The sequence below is a fragment of the Symphodus melops genome (genome assembly GCF_947650265.1).
Source record: "Symphodus melops genome assembly, chromosome: 4".
Taxonomy (NCBI): Eukaryota; Metazoa; Chordata; class Actinopteri; order Labriformes; family Labridae; genus Symphodus; species Symphodus melops.
Genome location: NC_136694.1, coordinates 17,174,909 through 17,188,231, shown reverse-complemented (window position 1 = coordinate 17,188,231; position 13,323 = coordinate 17,174,909). Strand labels below are relative to the sequence as shown.

At 40.3% G+C, this 13,323-nt stretch overlaps 1 protein-coding gene across 5 annotated transcripts in view; it reads right to left on the bottom strand.

Moving 5' to 3' along the window:
- Positions 1 to 13,323, bottom strand: part of scn8ab (sodium channel, voltage gated, type VIII, alpha subunit b) — a 45,692-nt gene that overhangs the window by 23,247 nt on the left and 9,122 nt on the right. For 3 of the 5 annotated variants that reach the window (XM_079340546.1, XM_079340549.1, XM_079340548.1), the window contains exons 3-10: positions 8,424 to 8,541; positions 8,075 to 8,165; positions 7,848 to 7,976; positions 6,465 to 6,556; positions 2,943 to 3,164; positions 2,677 to 2,740; positions 1,948 to 2,089; positions 12 to 218 (exon numbers count right to left, since the gene is read on the bottom strand). In XM_079340546.1, coding sequence (XP_079196672.1) covers positions 12 to 218; positions 1,948 to 2,089; positions 2,677 to 2,740; positions 2,943 to 3,164; positions 6,465 to 6,556; positions 7,848 to 7,976; positions 8,075 to 8,165; positions 8,424 to 8,541 — 1,065 coding nt within the window. Of the gene's footprint in view, positions 1 to 11; positions 219 to 1,947; positions 2,090 to 2,676; positions 2,741 to 2,942; positions 3,165 to 6,464; positions 6,557 to 6,832; positions 6,925 to 7,847; positions 7,977 to 8,074; positions 8,166 to 8,423; positions 8,542 to 13,323 lie in introns of all 5 variants that reach the window. The other 2 variants (XM_079340547.1, XM_079340550.1) reach the window with 1 other exon arrangement.

Below are 13,323 nucleotides of genomic sequence, written 5' to 3'. Positions count from 1 at the left end.
ATGAGACCAACCTGTGTTTCCTCCTGCTGCCTCTTGATCTGCTCCAGCATGGCTTTGAACTCCGCCTCTTTCTGCTCTGCCTCCTCAATGGTGGCCTGGTTCTGCTCCTCATAGGCCATGGCCACCACAGCCAAGATGAGATTCACCAGATAGAAAGAACCAACAAAGATGACCAGCACAAAGAAAATCATGTAGGTCTTTCCTGCAGCACGCAGAGTCTGGCAGGAAAAAAAAAAAAAAAAAAAGCAATGAGAACAAATATGGCACATAGAGTGTGGAAAGTCACTTTGAAATGTTTTTAATCAGAGGTTTAAGCTGCTCCTCCCAAACACAGAACGTGCTCTGACCTCTGTGGACAAAGTGTTAAGTCTTATCTCTTTACAGATCATGTACTGTACATGTTTAAGAGGTTTTTTTAAGACTGTTTTGGGGCTTTTGGCTTTCATTGGATAGGACAGCTTAGGAGACCTGAGAGGCGACAGAGAGGGTGATGACATATACAGAACTGCTTTCTTTGCATCCGCGTGTGTTCACATGAACTCTATTCCACCCCTGCATAAGACAGTGCCCCAGAAAACTTAGTTCTGTCCCTGTTAGACTGGCAGGCATTACATTACATTATTCTGAATGACATAATCTAACAGAGTAGTTTAGCAATGGTCCTACCAAAAGAATTGAATGATTGCTTTGTGGCTGTGAGAATAAATAGAAAAAAAAGTAATGTTTTTATAGAGCAGTATTGTACAGATTTGTTTCTCTATTGTGAATTGTTTTTCTGCCAGAGTGAGTATCTGGTAAGGTTCACAGTACGGACAAGTTCACTATTCCAACTGTGGTGTTGCAGGTCTGAAAGAAGACAAAAGAAAAGCGTATTTTGACTCAAGGTACTATATATTTTGCACATGTATTTGTATCCTTGAGGCCAATATAAGATCGGCATGATTTTCATTAAAACCAGCACGAAAACAGCCCCAAAAGAATGACTAAGAAGTTGTAGCATATGTGCCAAACAAGTAGCTGGCGGTGTGACTTTGTACTAAAACAACACAGGAATGTGCACATACTGTTCCTTCCATGGAATGGTGAGGTGTAAATATGCAAAACCAGCTAATACAAGAACATTTATTTGGACACCCGCTGAGGGAAGGTTGGTATTCCAAGTAACCTTAAAGTAAAGAGAGTAAATCTGAAATAAATGTTGAATGTATGTGAGCAGCACAAACAGAACTCTGGTCCACTCCTCACTAGTCGTCCATGTACTCATGAAGCGTAATGCACATGTGCATATCAAGAAAAACCAGAACGGTGTTTGAGCAGTCTGAACGATGATTTAAAGATGCCGTTTTCAGAACTTTGCCCTCTGCAAACAAATTTTTAAAAACTTCTGTTTTCAGGCACCCAAATCACCGTCATTGTGTAGACAAAGAAGGCAGCAAAAGATTGATGTTTTTGAATGAAACCGTCATGTGAAAAGGGCCTAAGACAGACAGCAATTTGGAGAGAGATCCTTGTTCATTCATTAGCGGTCATTTTATACAAGGTCATAGAACAAAATAGAATTCACTTTTTTTTCCAGTGAAAACGTACATAAAATATTTCAGAATTCAGGATTTCGTTTTATTCCTGCATGATAGGCAGAGTGGATTCTGGTGGCTCATCACACACTCCTAGCTCAAAGTTTATCTGATCAGCTGTCCGTCCTTTCATTTGATTCAGAGGACAAATGAGATGAGGGAGGAGCTGCTGATGCACTTTTGCTGATTCATTCAGGTAAAAGGATGAGTAGAGGCTCTAATACAGGTCTGTAAACTGTGTTTTCAAGGGTCAATTACCACATCCACCCTAAACAGAATATACAATCCTGCTTTTAACTTCACACAAACATTATTGTGCCAATTTGATACAACAGAAGAAGAGACAGAGGACTTCAAGATAACAATGCTTTACCAGCATGTAGAGATTTTCCCAGAAGTCTTGAGTCATAAGTCGGAAGAGGGTGAGGAAAGCCCAGCCAAAGCTATCAAAGCTTGTGTAACCATAGTTCGGGTTCCTTCCAGCTTTCATACATGTGAAGCCCTCTGGACAATGTCTAAAAAGAAGAAAACAGAAGAATGACAACCTATGAGAGCCATGATGTTCAAATTTTTTTTTAAAAACTTAAAAACTTAGTTAAAAAAATGTTTGAATGTGTCCTTTTTTAAAAAATGTGTAAACAAGATGGAGATTTTCAATCGTGTGTAGTGTGTGTGTGTGTGTGAGTGTGAGTGTGTGTGTGTGTGTGTGTGTGAGTGTGAATGTGTGTGTGTGTGTGTGTGTGTGTGTGTGTGTGTGTGTGAGAGTGTGAGTGTGTGTGTGTGTGTGTGTGTGTGTGAGTGTGAGTGTGTGTGTGTGTGTGTGTGTGAGTGTGAATGTGTGTGTGTGTGTGTGTGTGTGTGTGTGTGTGAGAGTGTGAGTGTGTGTGTGTGTGTGTGTGTGTGTGTGTGTGAGTGTGAGTGTGAGTGTGTGTGTGTGTGTGCGTGTGTGTGTGTGTGTGTGTGTGTGTGAGTGTGAGTGTGTGTGTGTGTGTGTGTGTGTGCGTGTGTGGGGGCTCTGAAACTTTAAAGTTGCTTGCTTAAAGTTATTATGTATAAGGTGTGTTGATAGAAGCCCCATGAGAGGATGGGGGCACTAACTTACCCAGAGTCAGAACTATTTCCACACAGTAGAGCATCAAGCTGATTTGGGAGGAAGTAGAAATTTGCTAAGAAAAAGACAAATGCATGCATTAGTCACTGTGCAGATAAGTGTGGTACCTTAAGATGAAATGTTTCTGTCAATTTCTTGTATCATCAAATCACAACTCAAACGCAAATTTATACATGGAAAAAAATAATTAAAAAGAGGCCGTTTCTATTGTATTTCACTTGTGAAATGTGCAACTGAGTGTAAAGGTCATCACTCACTGTCATTCATGATGTACTCATCCCAGTCAAAGCTCCTGTTGCCACTTTCAATGAGCCGCTGCGTCATGTTGATAGGCCAGAATACACACTTATTTCGCAGGTTCCCCATGAAGAGCTGTAGGCCAATCAGAGCGAAGACGCTGAGACAGAAGACAGTCAGGATCATCACATCCGACAGCTTCTTCACGGACTGGATCAGCGCACCCACAATGGTCTTCAGGCCTGTCAATTAATAGATGATAAACAAACACACACACACACACACACACAGATATAGAAGTGTACAAATTCAAATGCATTCATACAAACACGCGCACACAAAAGTGTCCAAATTCAAACACACACAAGCATTCACACAAACACAGAGACAGACACAAATAAAACAATTGAATCTTCTGTCACTGAAAAAGTGCACACGCTGACTTTTAGAGCTGAAATTCAGAGTTGACTGAGGTCACAAACAAAAATGGTTAGGTTAGGTAACATATATCTAATCCTGTATTTAACCCTGTGCTGTGCTGGCTGTTACATAAACATGAAGTTGGCAAGCATTAGAAATATTCCTCAACACCTACGTCCATACTGTCAGCCTCTGGACCAGCAATTGAATTCTGGTGTTGTTATTGTGCGTTCCTTTAGCATATAGTACTTGTGTTAAGACTACGTTTTTTTTGTTTTTTTTTCTTCCTGCCACTTAAAACTTAAAGGAAATCTATAGTTTCCGGGTGAAGTCTGTTTTGTTAATAATTTAAGTATTTGCCAGATGCTTGACCAATAATATATTTATAAGCTTTTAAAGAGTCATTTTAAAGCCTCAACATTGTTTGATGTTCAAATTAAGGAAAGTTTCTGCCTATGGACTTCAATTGTGTCTTTATGTGTTTTTACGCTACTACTACCTGATTGGATTTATACTTTGATAATCATTGATGTTTAGTAAAGCTGTATTTTGGTCATCAGAAATTAAATTATATTAATTATATTGTGTGGATAAAAGAACAACACAAGATTTCACGTGTGTGAAATATGGATTTAAAAGGATAAATACTTCGATCTACCTTCATTCCTTTACAGCAACACTTGACTGCTTTTATAATCATAATCTACAATGGTTAGAATCAGAATCGAGTTCTATATTTTAGTACGTTTACACATACAAGGAATGTGTCTGGTGTATTGGTAGTGGTACCATATTTGTCATTACTCCTTTATAAATCAGTATTTAGTTTTGACACCAGTGGAGAAGCACTTACAGATGTGTCACAAGCAGAAAATGTTTAGGTCAAATACGAACCATTTCTTTACAAACACCTGAAGTCCCAAAATTATTCATTAAAAATTATATTGTGCGTACAGACTATTTTTTTTACTTTTTGGGACATCAGAGGTTCCTTAATTTTATTTTAGTCCTTTTTATTTCACTCAAGATGTTTTTGCCTGTTCTTCTTCTGGTGCTTTGAAATGGGTGGGGGTCACTCAAAAAACAGGCCATGCTATGATCCCACGGCAGACCAAAAACAAACCTGAGGAGACCTACGGACATTTGAAGTGTAACTCTAAGCCAAGCCACTGTATTATGAACAAAAAAATAAAGATGTTTGTACGAGAGCTTTAAAAAATATGTTTTTAAATAATCCACTTCATTTATGCCTATAAAAGAAGTGCCAGTAATAAATCCTTACACATGAAATTAAATGTCAGGAACATTTCATCTTATACTAAAAAACTTTTTTGCAGGAAAAGCAGGTGTTTGAAAAGGATTGGCATAAATATTAAAGAAAGAAAAAAAGCCTAAATGAAGTTATGTTTGAGCAGATGTTTGTCACTTTTAAAGATTCATTTTTGTTCATTTAGTCTTCACTTCTGCTGCTGACTGTAAAGAACGTTTTCTAGGCGCATTCTTTCATGGAAACAATAAGCATAAAACATGACACAAATTCTGATATATCAGTGCATTCATGTTGAACCACAGATCTACATGTTTTATCATACATCATTATTGACCACAACAAACACTGCATCTGAGTTGAATGTTCCCATCACAAGAACACAAACACTGCTTCCCCTTACAACATCGGTTTTTATTTTTTTTAAAAAGCAGATTTTTTTTTTTAATTCACCAGAAGCAGCTCGATTTGATATTTATTTGGAGAAGAGATATTGTATCATGGGAATACTATAGTATTTCCATTGATCCTTTGTGTCAATCAATGGGAACATTCCAAACTAACTGCAGCTATAACACACATCAGCTTCACAAACAGCAAACAGAACCAGGATCAGTCAAAGGAAGCAGGCAGTGAAAAGCAGAAAGAAAGGACAGGCGAGGAGACGTTGGCGGCTCAGGGGGCGGGGCTATGAGAGGTGGCATGCAGGTCATTTAAACTCCAAGGCTGAAGGACTTGACGCTATGTCAGCATCACCTGTCTGTAAAGTGTGAAGGGGACCTTAGTTCAACTGAAGAACCGTCACCATCCTTAGCTTCCCTTTACTTTGACTCTCTTGGCGACAGATGAGCCCGAAGGCTTCGTAAGCTCGGAGTACAGCTGAGCTGTGTATGCTGGAGGCAAGGCTGCATGTTCCTGACTAAATGGATTGTGTGTGTGTCTATATACTGAAATATAGCAAGGTTAAAGTGTCTAAATGATCATATTTAAATTGTAATTGTTGTGTGTGTGTGTGTGTGTGTGTGTGTGTGTGTGTGTACATGACAGGAACTTTATAGTGACTGTCCAATCTTTTTAAAAGCGTTAATCATAAATGAACACAGTAAATACTACACTAAATCCTGTTGAATTCGACAAATGTACAGTAAACAGATTTCTGCTTATTTACGTTTCTTGACTATTTATGTTTCCTTTTCACTCCTGGGATGGTCAAAGGTCTGAAAAATTCTGAGGATTGAATATAATTACTCTTTCAACTAAGAGACAATCAAATCAAACCAAAAAGCCTCAAAGCCAAACTCGTTAAAGCATGTGTCTCAAAGCTTCATGCAGCGTCCATATGTTGTCAAATTAGGCTTGGCAGTCTTCGGGAATCAAATAGCCCGTAAAGATTGTGGGAATTTTAATACTTTAATGAAAATATAACTCTACATAAACCAGATGTGCATACAGGTGTTGAAAATGTTTCTTTCCTTAATTGGTATTTTATCCCCTAATGGTCACATCCTGAAAGTCAACTCCTTGGTTAAGTCTCCCTTCCCTTATCAAACTGTTTCATACATTTTCCCTTTGGGGAGAAATGCTCAGACAGGTAGCTGTAGTGGACCTTTGGGTGCCACGTAAACCCAGCTGTCATCATGAGACATGTGATCCCACAAGACTGCCAGTAGACTGCTAAGCCTATCAAAAATGTATTGCTACCATTTTTGATTTTCATAAAAACAAAAGTAACACAAAGAAAAAAGAAAATCTAAAACGTCCTGCTTTAAAAAGTGAAAAATAGAAGTATATAAATAAAGACAGGTACTAGATAAAGTAAGTAAGGTCAGCCTTAGTGTTTAAATGGGAGTCTCACCTGGAATGACAGAAATAGTTTTCAATGCTCGGAGAACCCTGAACGTTCTCAGCGCCGAGACATTCCCAAGGTCCACAAACTCTGTTATATATCTGTAACAAGGTAGGATGACACACAGAACAGAACCCCATGACACACAACACACACATGATAACACAACACGCACGCATGTACGCGAAAGAGCACGACACCAGCACCACCATCGAAGACCAGGAGGGGACACCATGGTGAGAGAGTACGCCTGTCCGACCAGTGGGAAGAGAACGAAGGAGGAAGAGGAAGAGGAAGAGGAACTGAAACAAAACCACACCTAACATCAACCCCGGGACTCGCCCTCCCCGCAAACACAAACATCTGGACTGTCTTACCTGGGATAACTGAAATTGTTTTCAAAGCCCTCAGAACCCTGAACGTACGCAGGGCTGACACATTGCCTAGGTTTACAAACTCTGTTATATACCTGCAAGGTGGATCAGATACAGTTACTCAGCAGCCGTCCCAGACACAGGAGAAAGAGAATAGATGGTTACAGAAAATTTGAATCAACATTTTCAGTGCGGTGGGATGGACTAGCGTAGATTGAAGATACTGTAGGGTTTTCTCTGAGCGACCATTACCTATTCAAATTCACCACAAACATCAAAAGAAGTAATTACCATAATCATCAAACACGTATAACTACGTTTATCCTTTATAGGACAGCAAACAGTAGAAACACTGGATTTAAAAGTTAAACAAGAATCATGGCACAATTCTCAATACCCAAATTCAGAGGTAGTAGTCGGAGAAGTCGTGTCCAGAATCACTTTTTACATTCAGGATTTTCATTTTCTGTATATAAATCTTTTCTCCCTGCTGTCTCCCATCTTTATGCAAAAATGTCCCAGTGTAATCTCTCTATCGTCACACCTTTTGGCCTCGATTGCAGTGATTTTTTATTTTTTTATTTTAGTTTGACAACAGCTGCTTTAAAGCTCCTGTGAGGAAGGTTAACATACATGTTGATGCCCCCCGGAGATGCTTCTCATCTCTTTGCTTCTCTTGTCCTGAATGTGTTCTCTAGATGAAAAAATCTTATGCTCTTTTCTTTTAACAGTCAAATAATTCACTCACTTTAAATCGTTGCTGTGGAAAGTGTAAACAAAGGCTGTTTCCTTAGCAACCTTGTGTAACTCATGGAAACCTACCCTGCGGCACTAGTTCCAAACAATAAAAAAATGACATAGCACATCCCGTCAATGACGCTCATGTTTGCTAGTGTCATATAGAGGCATCAGTTTTAATGTCAGTCTGTTTCATAACCAGGTAAACACTCCTCACAGGAGCTTTAAGTAACTGTTCTGTAACGTGTCTGTTTATGAGATTATGAGATGAAATACTTACGCCATAGAGATGACCATGAAATCTAACCAGTTCCACGGGTCTCTGAGGAAGGTGAAGCCATCTATGGCGAAGCCTCTGGCAACAATTTTTGTGAGCGACTCAAACGTATAGATACCTGTGAAGGTATACCTTGTGCAGAAGGAAAAGAGAGAGAGGGAGCTCAGCCAGGAAAGAACATTCGAGGATGTAAAAAAAAAACTGTGAAGACTTGAAGAACTCGTACTTACTCTACTTGTTTGGACCACTCTGGGGGGTCACTAAATGTCATGAATATACAGTTGGTCAAAATGGTACACATGATGATCATGCTGAATAAAGTGGAAGGAAGAAGTTAAGGAAAATTTGAACAGAGCCACCCGAAACATTTCATGTATTGAAATACCTAACTGAAATCAAACATTAGAGCTGAAGCTAGACAGCAGGAAGAGGGCAGAGAAAAGGACAGTCATTGCAAGCTTTCAGTGCATTAGCTCCACTTACTATGGAGCCAGAGAAAAGACACATGCTTAAAAAAAAGACACTTCTGTTGGAATACTGACTATAAAGAACAGAAAATGAATCTCTTGAAAGGATATGAATGTATCAAAATCTTAATAGCTATTCGCCTAAATAGATTAAAAGGGCTTATGATGTACAAGGAGGGCGTGGCACTGAAGCGGAAGATTGTTTTCCCTTTGTTTATGACTATAAATGTCTGTGGAGAGAGAGAGAGAGAGAGAGAGAGAGAGAGAGAGAGAGAGAGAGAGAAGATAACATAACAGTTAGGACATATTCAGAGCTAATTAAAAGTCACAAGATTTTCAGAACGTTTTCCGCAAACCCCATCTCTAAAAACAGGAAGAGTGCAGGACGACTGCAGCTTCACTGACGGGCTGATGTGAGTCCTCGGCTAACCTCTGAGTCATGGGACAACACTCATCTTCTTTTCCTCGGACTACGGGCCACAAGAAACAAGACTCAAATCTACTTACATAGTGCGTTTTGATAAGTTACTGTGTTGAATTCTTCACCCGACGAGCACAGAGAGAAAAGCATGCACTGCACATCAGATGTAACATCCTTATGCTAAATACACAAAGAAATGAATTGGTATAGCATAACAGATAAAGGTTTCAAAATTGATACAGGATGTAAGATGTGGCAGCACTCCCTCTGTTTCCAGCAAAACCAGAAACAGGTCTATAGTTAAACACCCAGCCCCCTCCCCCCCTGTCTCGGTTACATCACATAGAAACCATGACGGTAGTGGTATAACCCCCTCAGAGGCAGCAGACAGGTGCATGGGGAAGCTCTCCTCTCGCCGTGGCCAAACGACTCTCTTAGCCCAAGTTTAAAGCTCTTACTGGAAGAGAACCGCAAATGCTGTCATCGATCAGGGCCAGATCTGCTGACTCCAGGCTCTCAACAACCACTCCCCACCCATAAACAGCACCCAGGCCAAGTGGGACTGAGGCTCCGGGGGTGAGGCAGCACTGTGTGTTTGTTTGTGTTTTTTGTACCTATGTGGGATTTGTATAGACAAAGTCAGAGTGAGAATGGTGAGCAATATTTTGCAAAGAAATTGGGTTACAGGGAATTTAATTTGTTCTGTTTTTGTTTTTTGTTTTTAGATAAAACACAGAGTTGGTTTGAATGAACAATGTTGAGTTTTGAGAATTGTTTTCTCCCTTTTTCACCACAGCCCCTCGTGTGTATTTATGACACCACTGGCACATATTGGTTTCTGTGTTTCTAGTAATGAAGAATAATGAAGACCCATTTCACATTTTTTGGCTTTAGAATTTAGCTGTGACTAATGTGAAACAACAATACTCCTTCAGAGGTTCAAATCACGTTTTTATACTTTATCCACAGACAGAACCAAAACCTTGACCCATCAACAATGCTAATGCAAAGCTTACAATTCGCCATTTGTCTTTTTTACAAAATAAAAGAATGTGTTTATTTTTACGAACACTCAAGCCTTACCACACCCACTTTGGAGGAAATAGAGTTTAGGTCTTCGATTGAGCGCACTAACAAAAAGGACACACCCTACATATCATCATAAGATAAGGTTGTGGGTTTGGGTGTCCTATGGCTTTGAATGGAAATCTTTTTCTTGTTGTTTTATGATATAAATGCTTTAATTTACATCTCGCTATCATAGAACTATTCAGCAGAATATATACATTCAAAAGCAGCATGTGAAGTATCAACGGTTTTTTTTGTGTGTTCAGCTTTAAGAATCACTGCAGCCACAAATAATGACACAATGGTGAAGTGCACATATGCTCACATTTGGTCACTATGCATATGGAACCTCAACTGATACACAAACACGCACATGCATGCATACACTGTGAGTTCACGACTCACATCACAGGAAACACTGAAAGGAAACGTTGAAGCGTCGAGAAGTGTCCCAAGACAAGTGGTGTCCTGAAATCTAATTAAAATATAAATAGCGGCTGCAGTCTGGGGAAAGACAAAATGTAGTCTCTGCATCAGAAGACTCCTCTCTCTCCCTTCCTCCCCCTATCAGGGTCCTTTTTGTCTACCGAGCATCTGCACTACTTAAAATATCCTATTTATTTTTCCTGTCACTTGCAGAAAAGAAGTACCTGCAGCTAATCAGCCCGACTGCCACTTCCTGTCCCAGACACAGGAAGTAGAGTCATGTTTTAAAGGTTACAGCTTTCGCCTGGAGGTCAACTGAAGTGTTGCTGATCAAACAAATGTCGTATGTAGAGGGAAGCAGAGGTTGGATTGAAATGAGCAAAAGCTCATTAGCAGTTTCAGGCGTCAGAGATCAATAAGCATATTATCATGAAGCATTACGTAAAGTGTAGCTATGAAGACATGGCTGCTTTCCCTTTTGTTAAATCTGAGCTTAATAGAGGTGTCGGTTACGCCTCCAAACGTGACAACTCACAAGCAGGAGAATCTGCTGTGGATGCTAACTTGGCGACCTGGCACCACTTCAACAAGGGAAGCAAATGTCACATTCATTGATAGCTTATCAACCAGTGAAGCTTTTACAATACTAAATGTGTGCTTTTTAGCTTCACTGCTATTGTCCATGGGGGGTGGGAGCTAGCAGTTTGACTCTGGACTGAACACAATTCATCTTTATATAAGGCATAAAGAACACGGGACAAAAGGTGATGGGGGGGCTTGAGAATGTGGAAATTCTCATATCTGGATTTAAAGAATCTGCTTCCTGCATGTTGAAATGGAATCAACATTTCAACTCAATGCACAGGTCACCTTCAAAATAAAATTCACATGGGTGGCATCTATCCAAACGGATACAAACAAAGCAGCTACTGTATGGCAACAAAAAGACAAATGGAACGCAAAATAGTGCATATGTAACACAATGCAAACTAAATCTGCACCCATAGTTAAAAAACATTTATACTTGGCCGTTTATATTTGGAAAAACACATAGCTCAGCAGAGCCAGCTGCACCGTGAGAGAGACTTATTTGCTGCGAAGCTGATGTTCCTTGTACTCTGCCGAGCGTTAAAAAAAAAAAAGGCACATATGCAAGAACCAGAAGGAGAGGAGACTGCAGCTGCAAGGGCAGCCTGTGTGTGTGTGTGTGTGTGTGTGTGTGTGTGTGTGTGTGTGTGTGTGTGTGTGTGTATGACTGTGAGGAGGGGGAATAGTAGAGCAGGATATGGAAGGGGGCTTGCAGGGGTACGGGACAGCAGTGAGCGAGAGAGAGAGAGAGAGAGAGAGAGAGAGAGAGAGAGCGAGAGAGAGAGAGACAGAGAGAGAGAGAGAGAGAGAGAAATGAAGAGGTGGAGGAGGAGTGATGCAGAACAGAAAGCCAAAGAGCTGCAGAGGGGAGAGAGCCAAACCTGAGATGGATGATGGGTAGACAGAGGGAGGAGGAGGAAGACGACTGGGTAGGCATGCAGCAGAGAGAAACTGAGAATGAAATCAAGATATCAGGGTGGCCAGAGAGAGCAGAGTGAAATCTCGACAAAGGTAACCGTCAACTAAATCCTGGAGAGAGCATGCTGTGCTACTTTTAGCCATCCTCGGAGCCCAGACTGACACAAACTCGTCTATGAACTCAAAAAAACAGTCAACCTAGCGTCAAAACATTAAAAACGTGAAATCAATCACGTAATGGACTTTTAAGCAAACTCCTCCTGCTTCAGCTCCTCTCTGAACGTTTCGCTTCTTTTCCATGTTGTATCATAAGGGTATCAGTAGGGTATTAACAATAAGGGTTTAAATCAAACCACAAACACTTCTGTCTGAGTTATTTACTGATAGGACGAGAGTATCCTAGCAGATAACTCCAATCCTCTCTCCTAGCAGTTTGAGCCGCTGATCTGTGGGAGGTGCTACAGAGTATTGAATTGAGGGAATCATTTCTTCTAAGTGCAGTTAACATCATTATTCTTACAACATAACTGATGAGATCTGAACTATGACATGAGCTGATTTTAAATGTGTGTGTGTGTGTGTGTGTGTGTGTGTGTGTGTGTGTGTGTGTGTGTGTGTGTGTGTGTGTGTGTGCGCGCGTGTGTGTTATTGACGACCTGAATGTATTTCTCTGGGGGACAATCAAGATTTATACTATTCTATTCTGTTCTAGGAAAAAGTCTATAGGTTTTTTTTTTTGTTCCTACAAAGTCCTTTGGTTATTTGCATGAATTACAAAACATCATGTACAGTTAATAAATATAAGGACTTCATCGCTTTTGTATCATTTTAACAGAGAGCAGAATTGATTGCTAAATTATTTGTAAGTACGTGTCATGGTCTTCATAAACGCTAACATATGGAAATAGGAACTTTCCCAAAAGATTAGCAAAAATAAATCTAAATTTTAGGCTTCTTTGCAAAACTGGAAAGAGGAGACAAATTAAACACACACCAAATCTTCCACCTCTTGGATTAAATCTCCAGGCATGCATCTATATCTAGAGTAGACGAAACAGAACAGCTTCTCACAAGGAGCTTTAATTCACTATGAGCGCCGCCTTCAACATGTACTACTCTGTTTCAGCTTACTGCAGTGAGGACGAGCTAACTGGTTCATGTCAGAAATGGAATAAATGTAACCACAAGCTGTAACATTCCTGCATGGTAGACCATATCAAAAAGTGCGTCATCCCTCTGCTTCATGTGTCTGCTGTGCTGCAAAACCCCTTTTTCCCCTCCTTGCTCCACCCTCCGTCTTTATACAAACCTGGCTAGCATTGAAGGCAACCACCCCTCCCCTCCCCTCCCTGCTTCACTCAGCCCAGCGCAGGAGGATGCTGTGTCATCAGAGACTGAGGACTCAGACAGAGCACTAAAGCCTGGCCCTCGCTCTAATTTACTACACCCTGAAAAAAAAAAAAAAAAAAAAAAGGAGAGCGCCAGAGAGGAGGCAGCGGAAGGAAAGAGAGAGTGGGGGAAAGGAGTGTAATGGACAGAGACACAAAGAGAGAGAGACAGAGATGCTGTCGGTATGGGAGCATAATGTAAT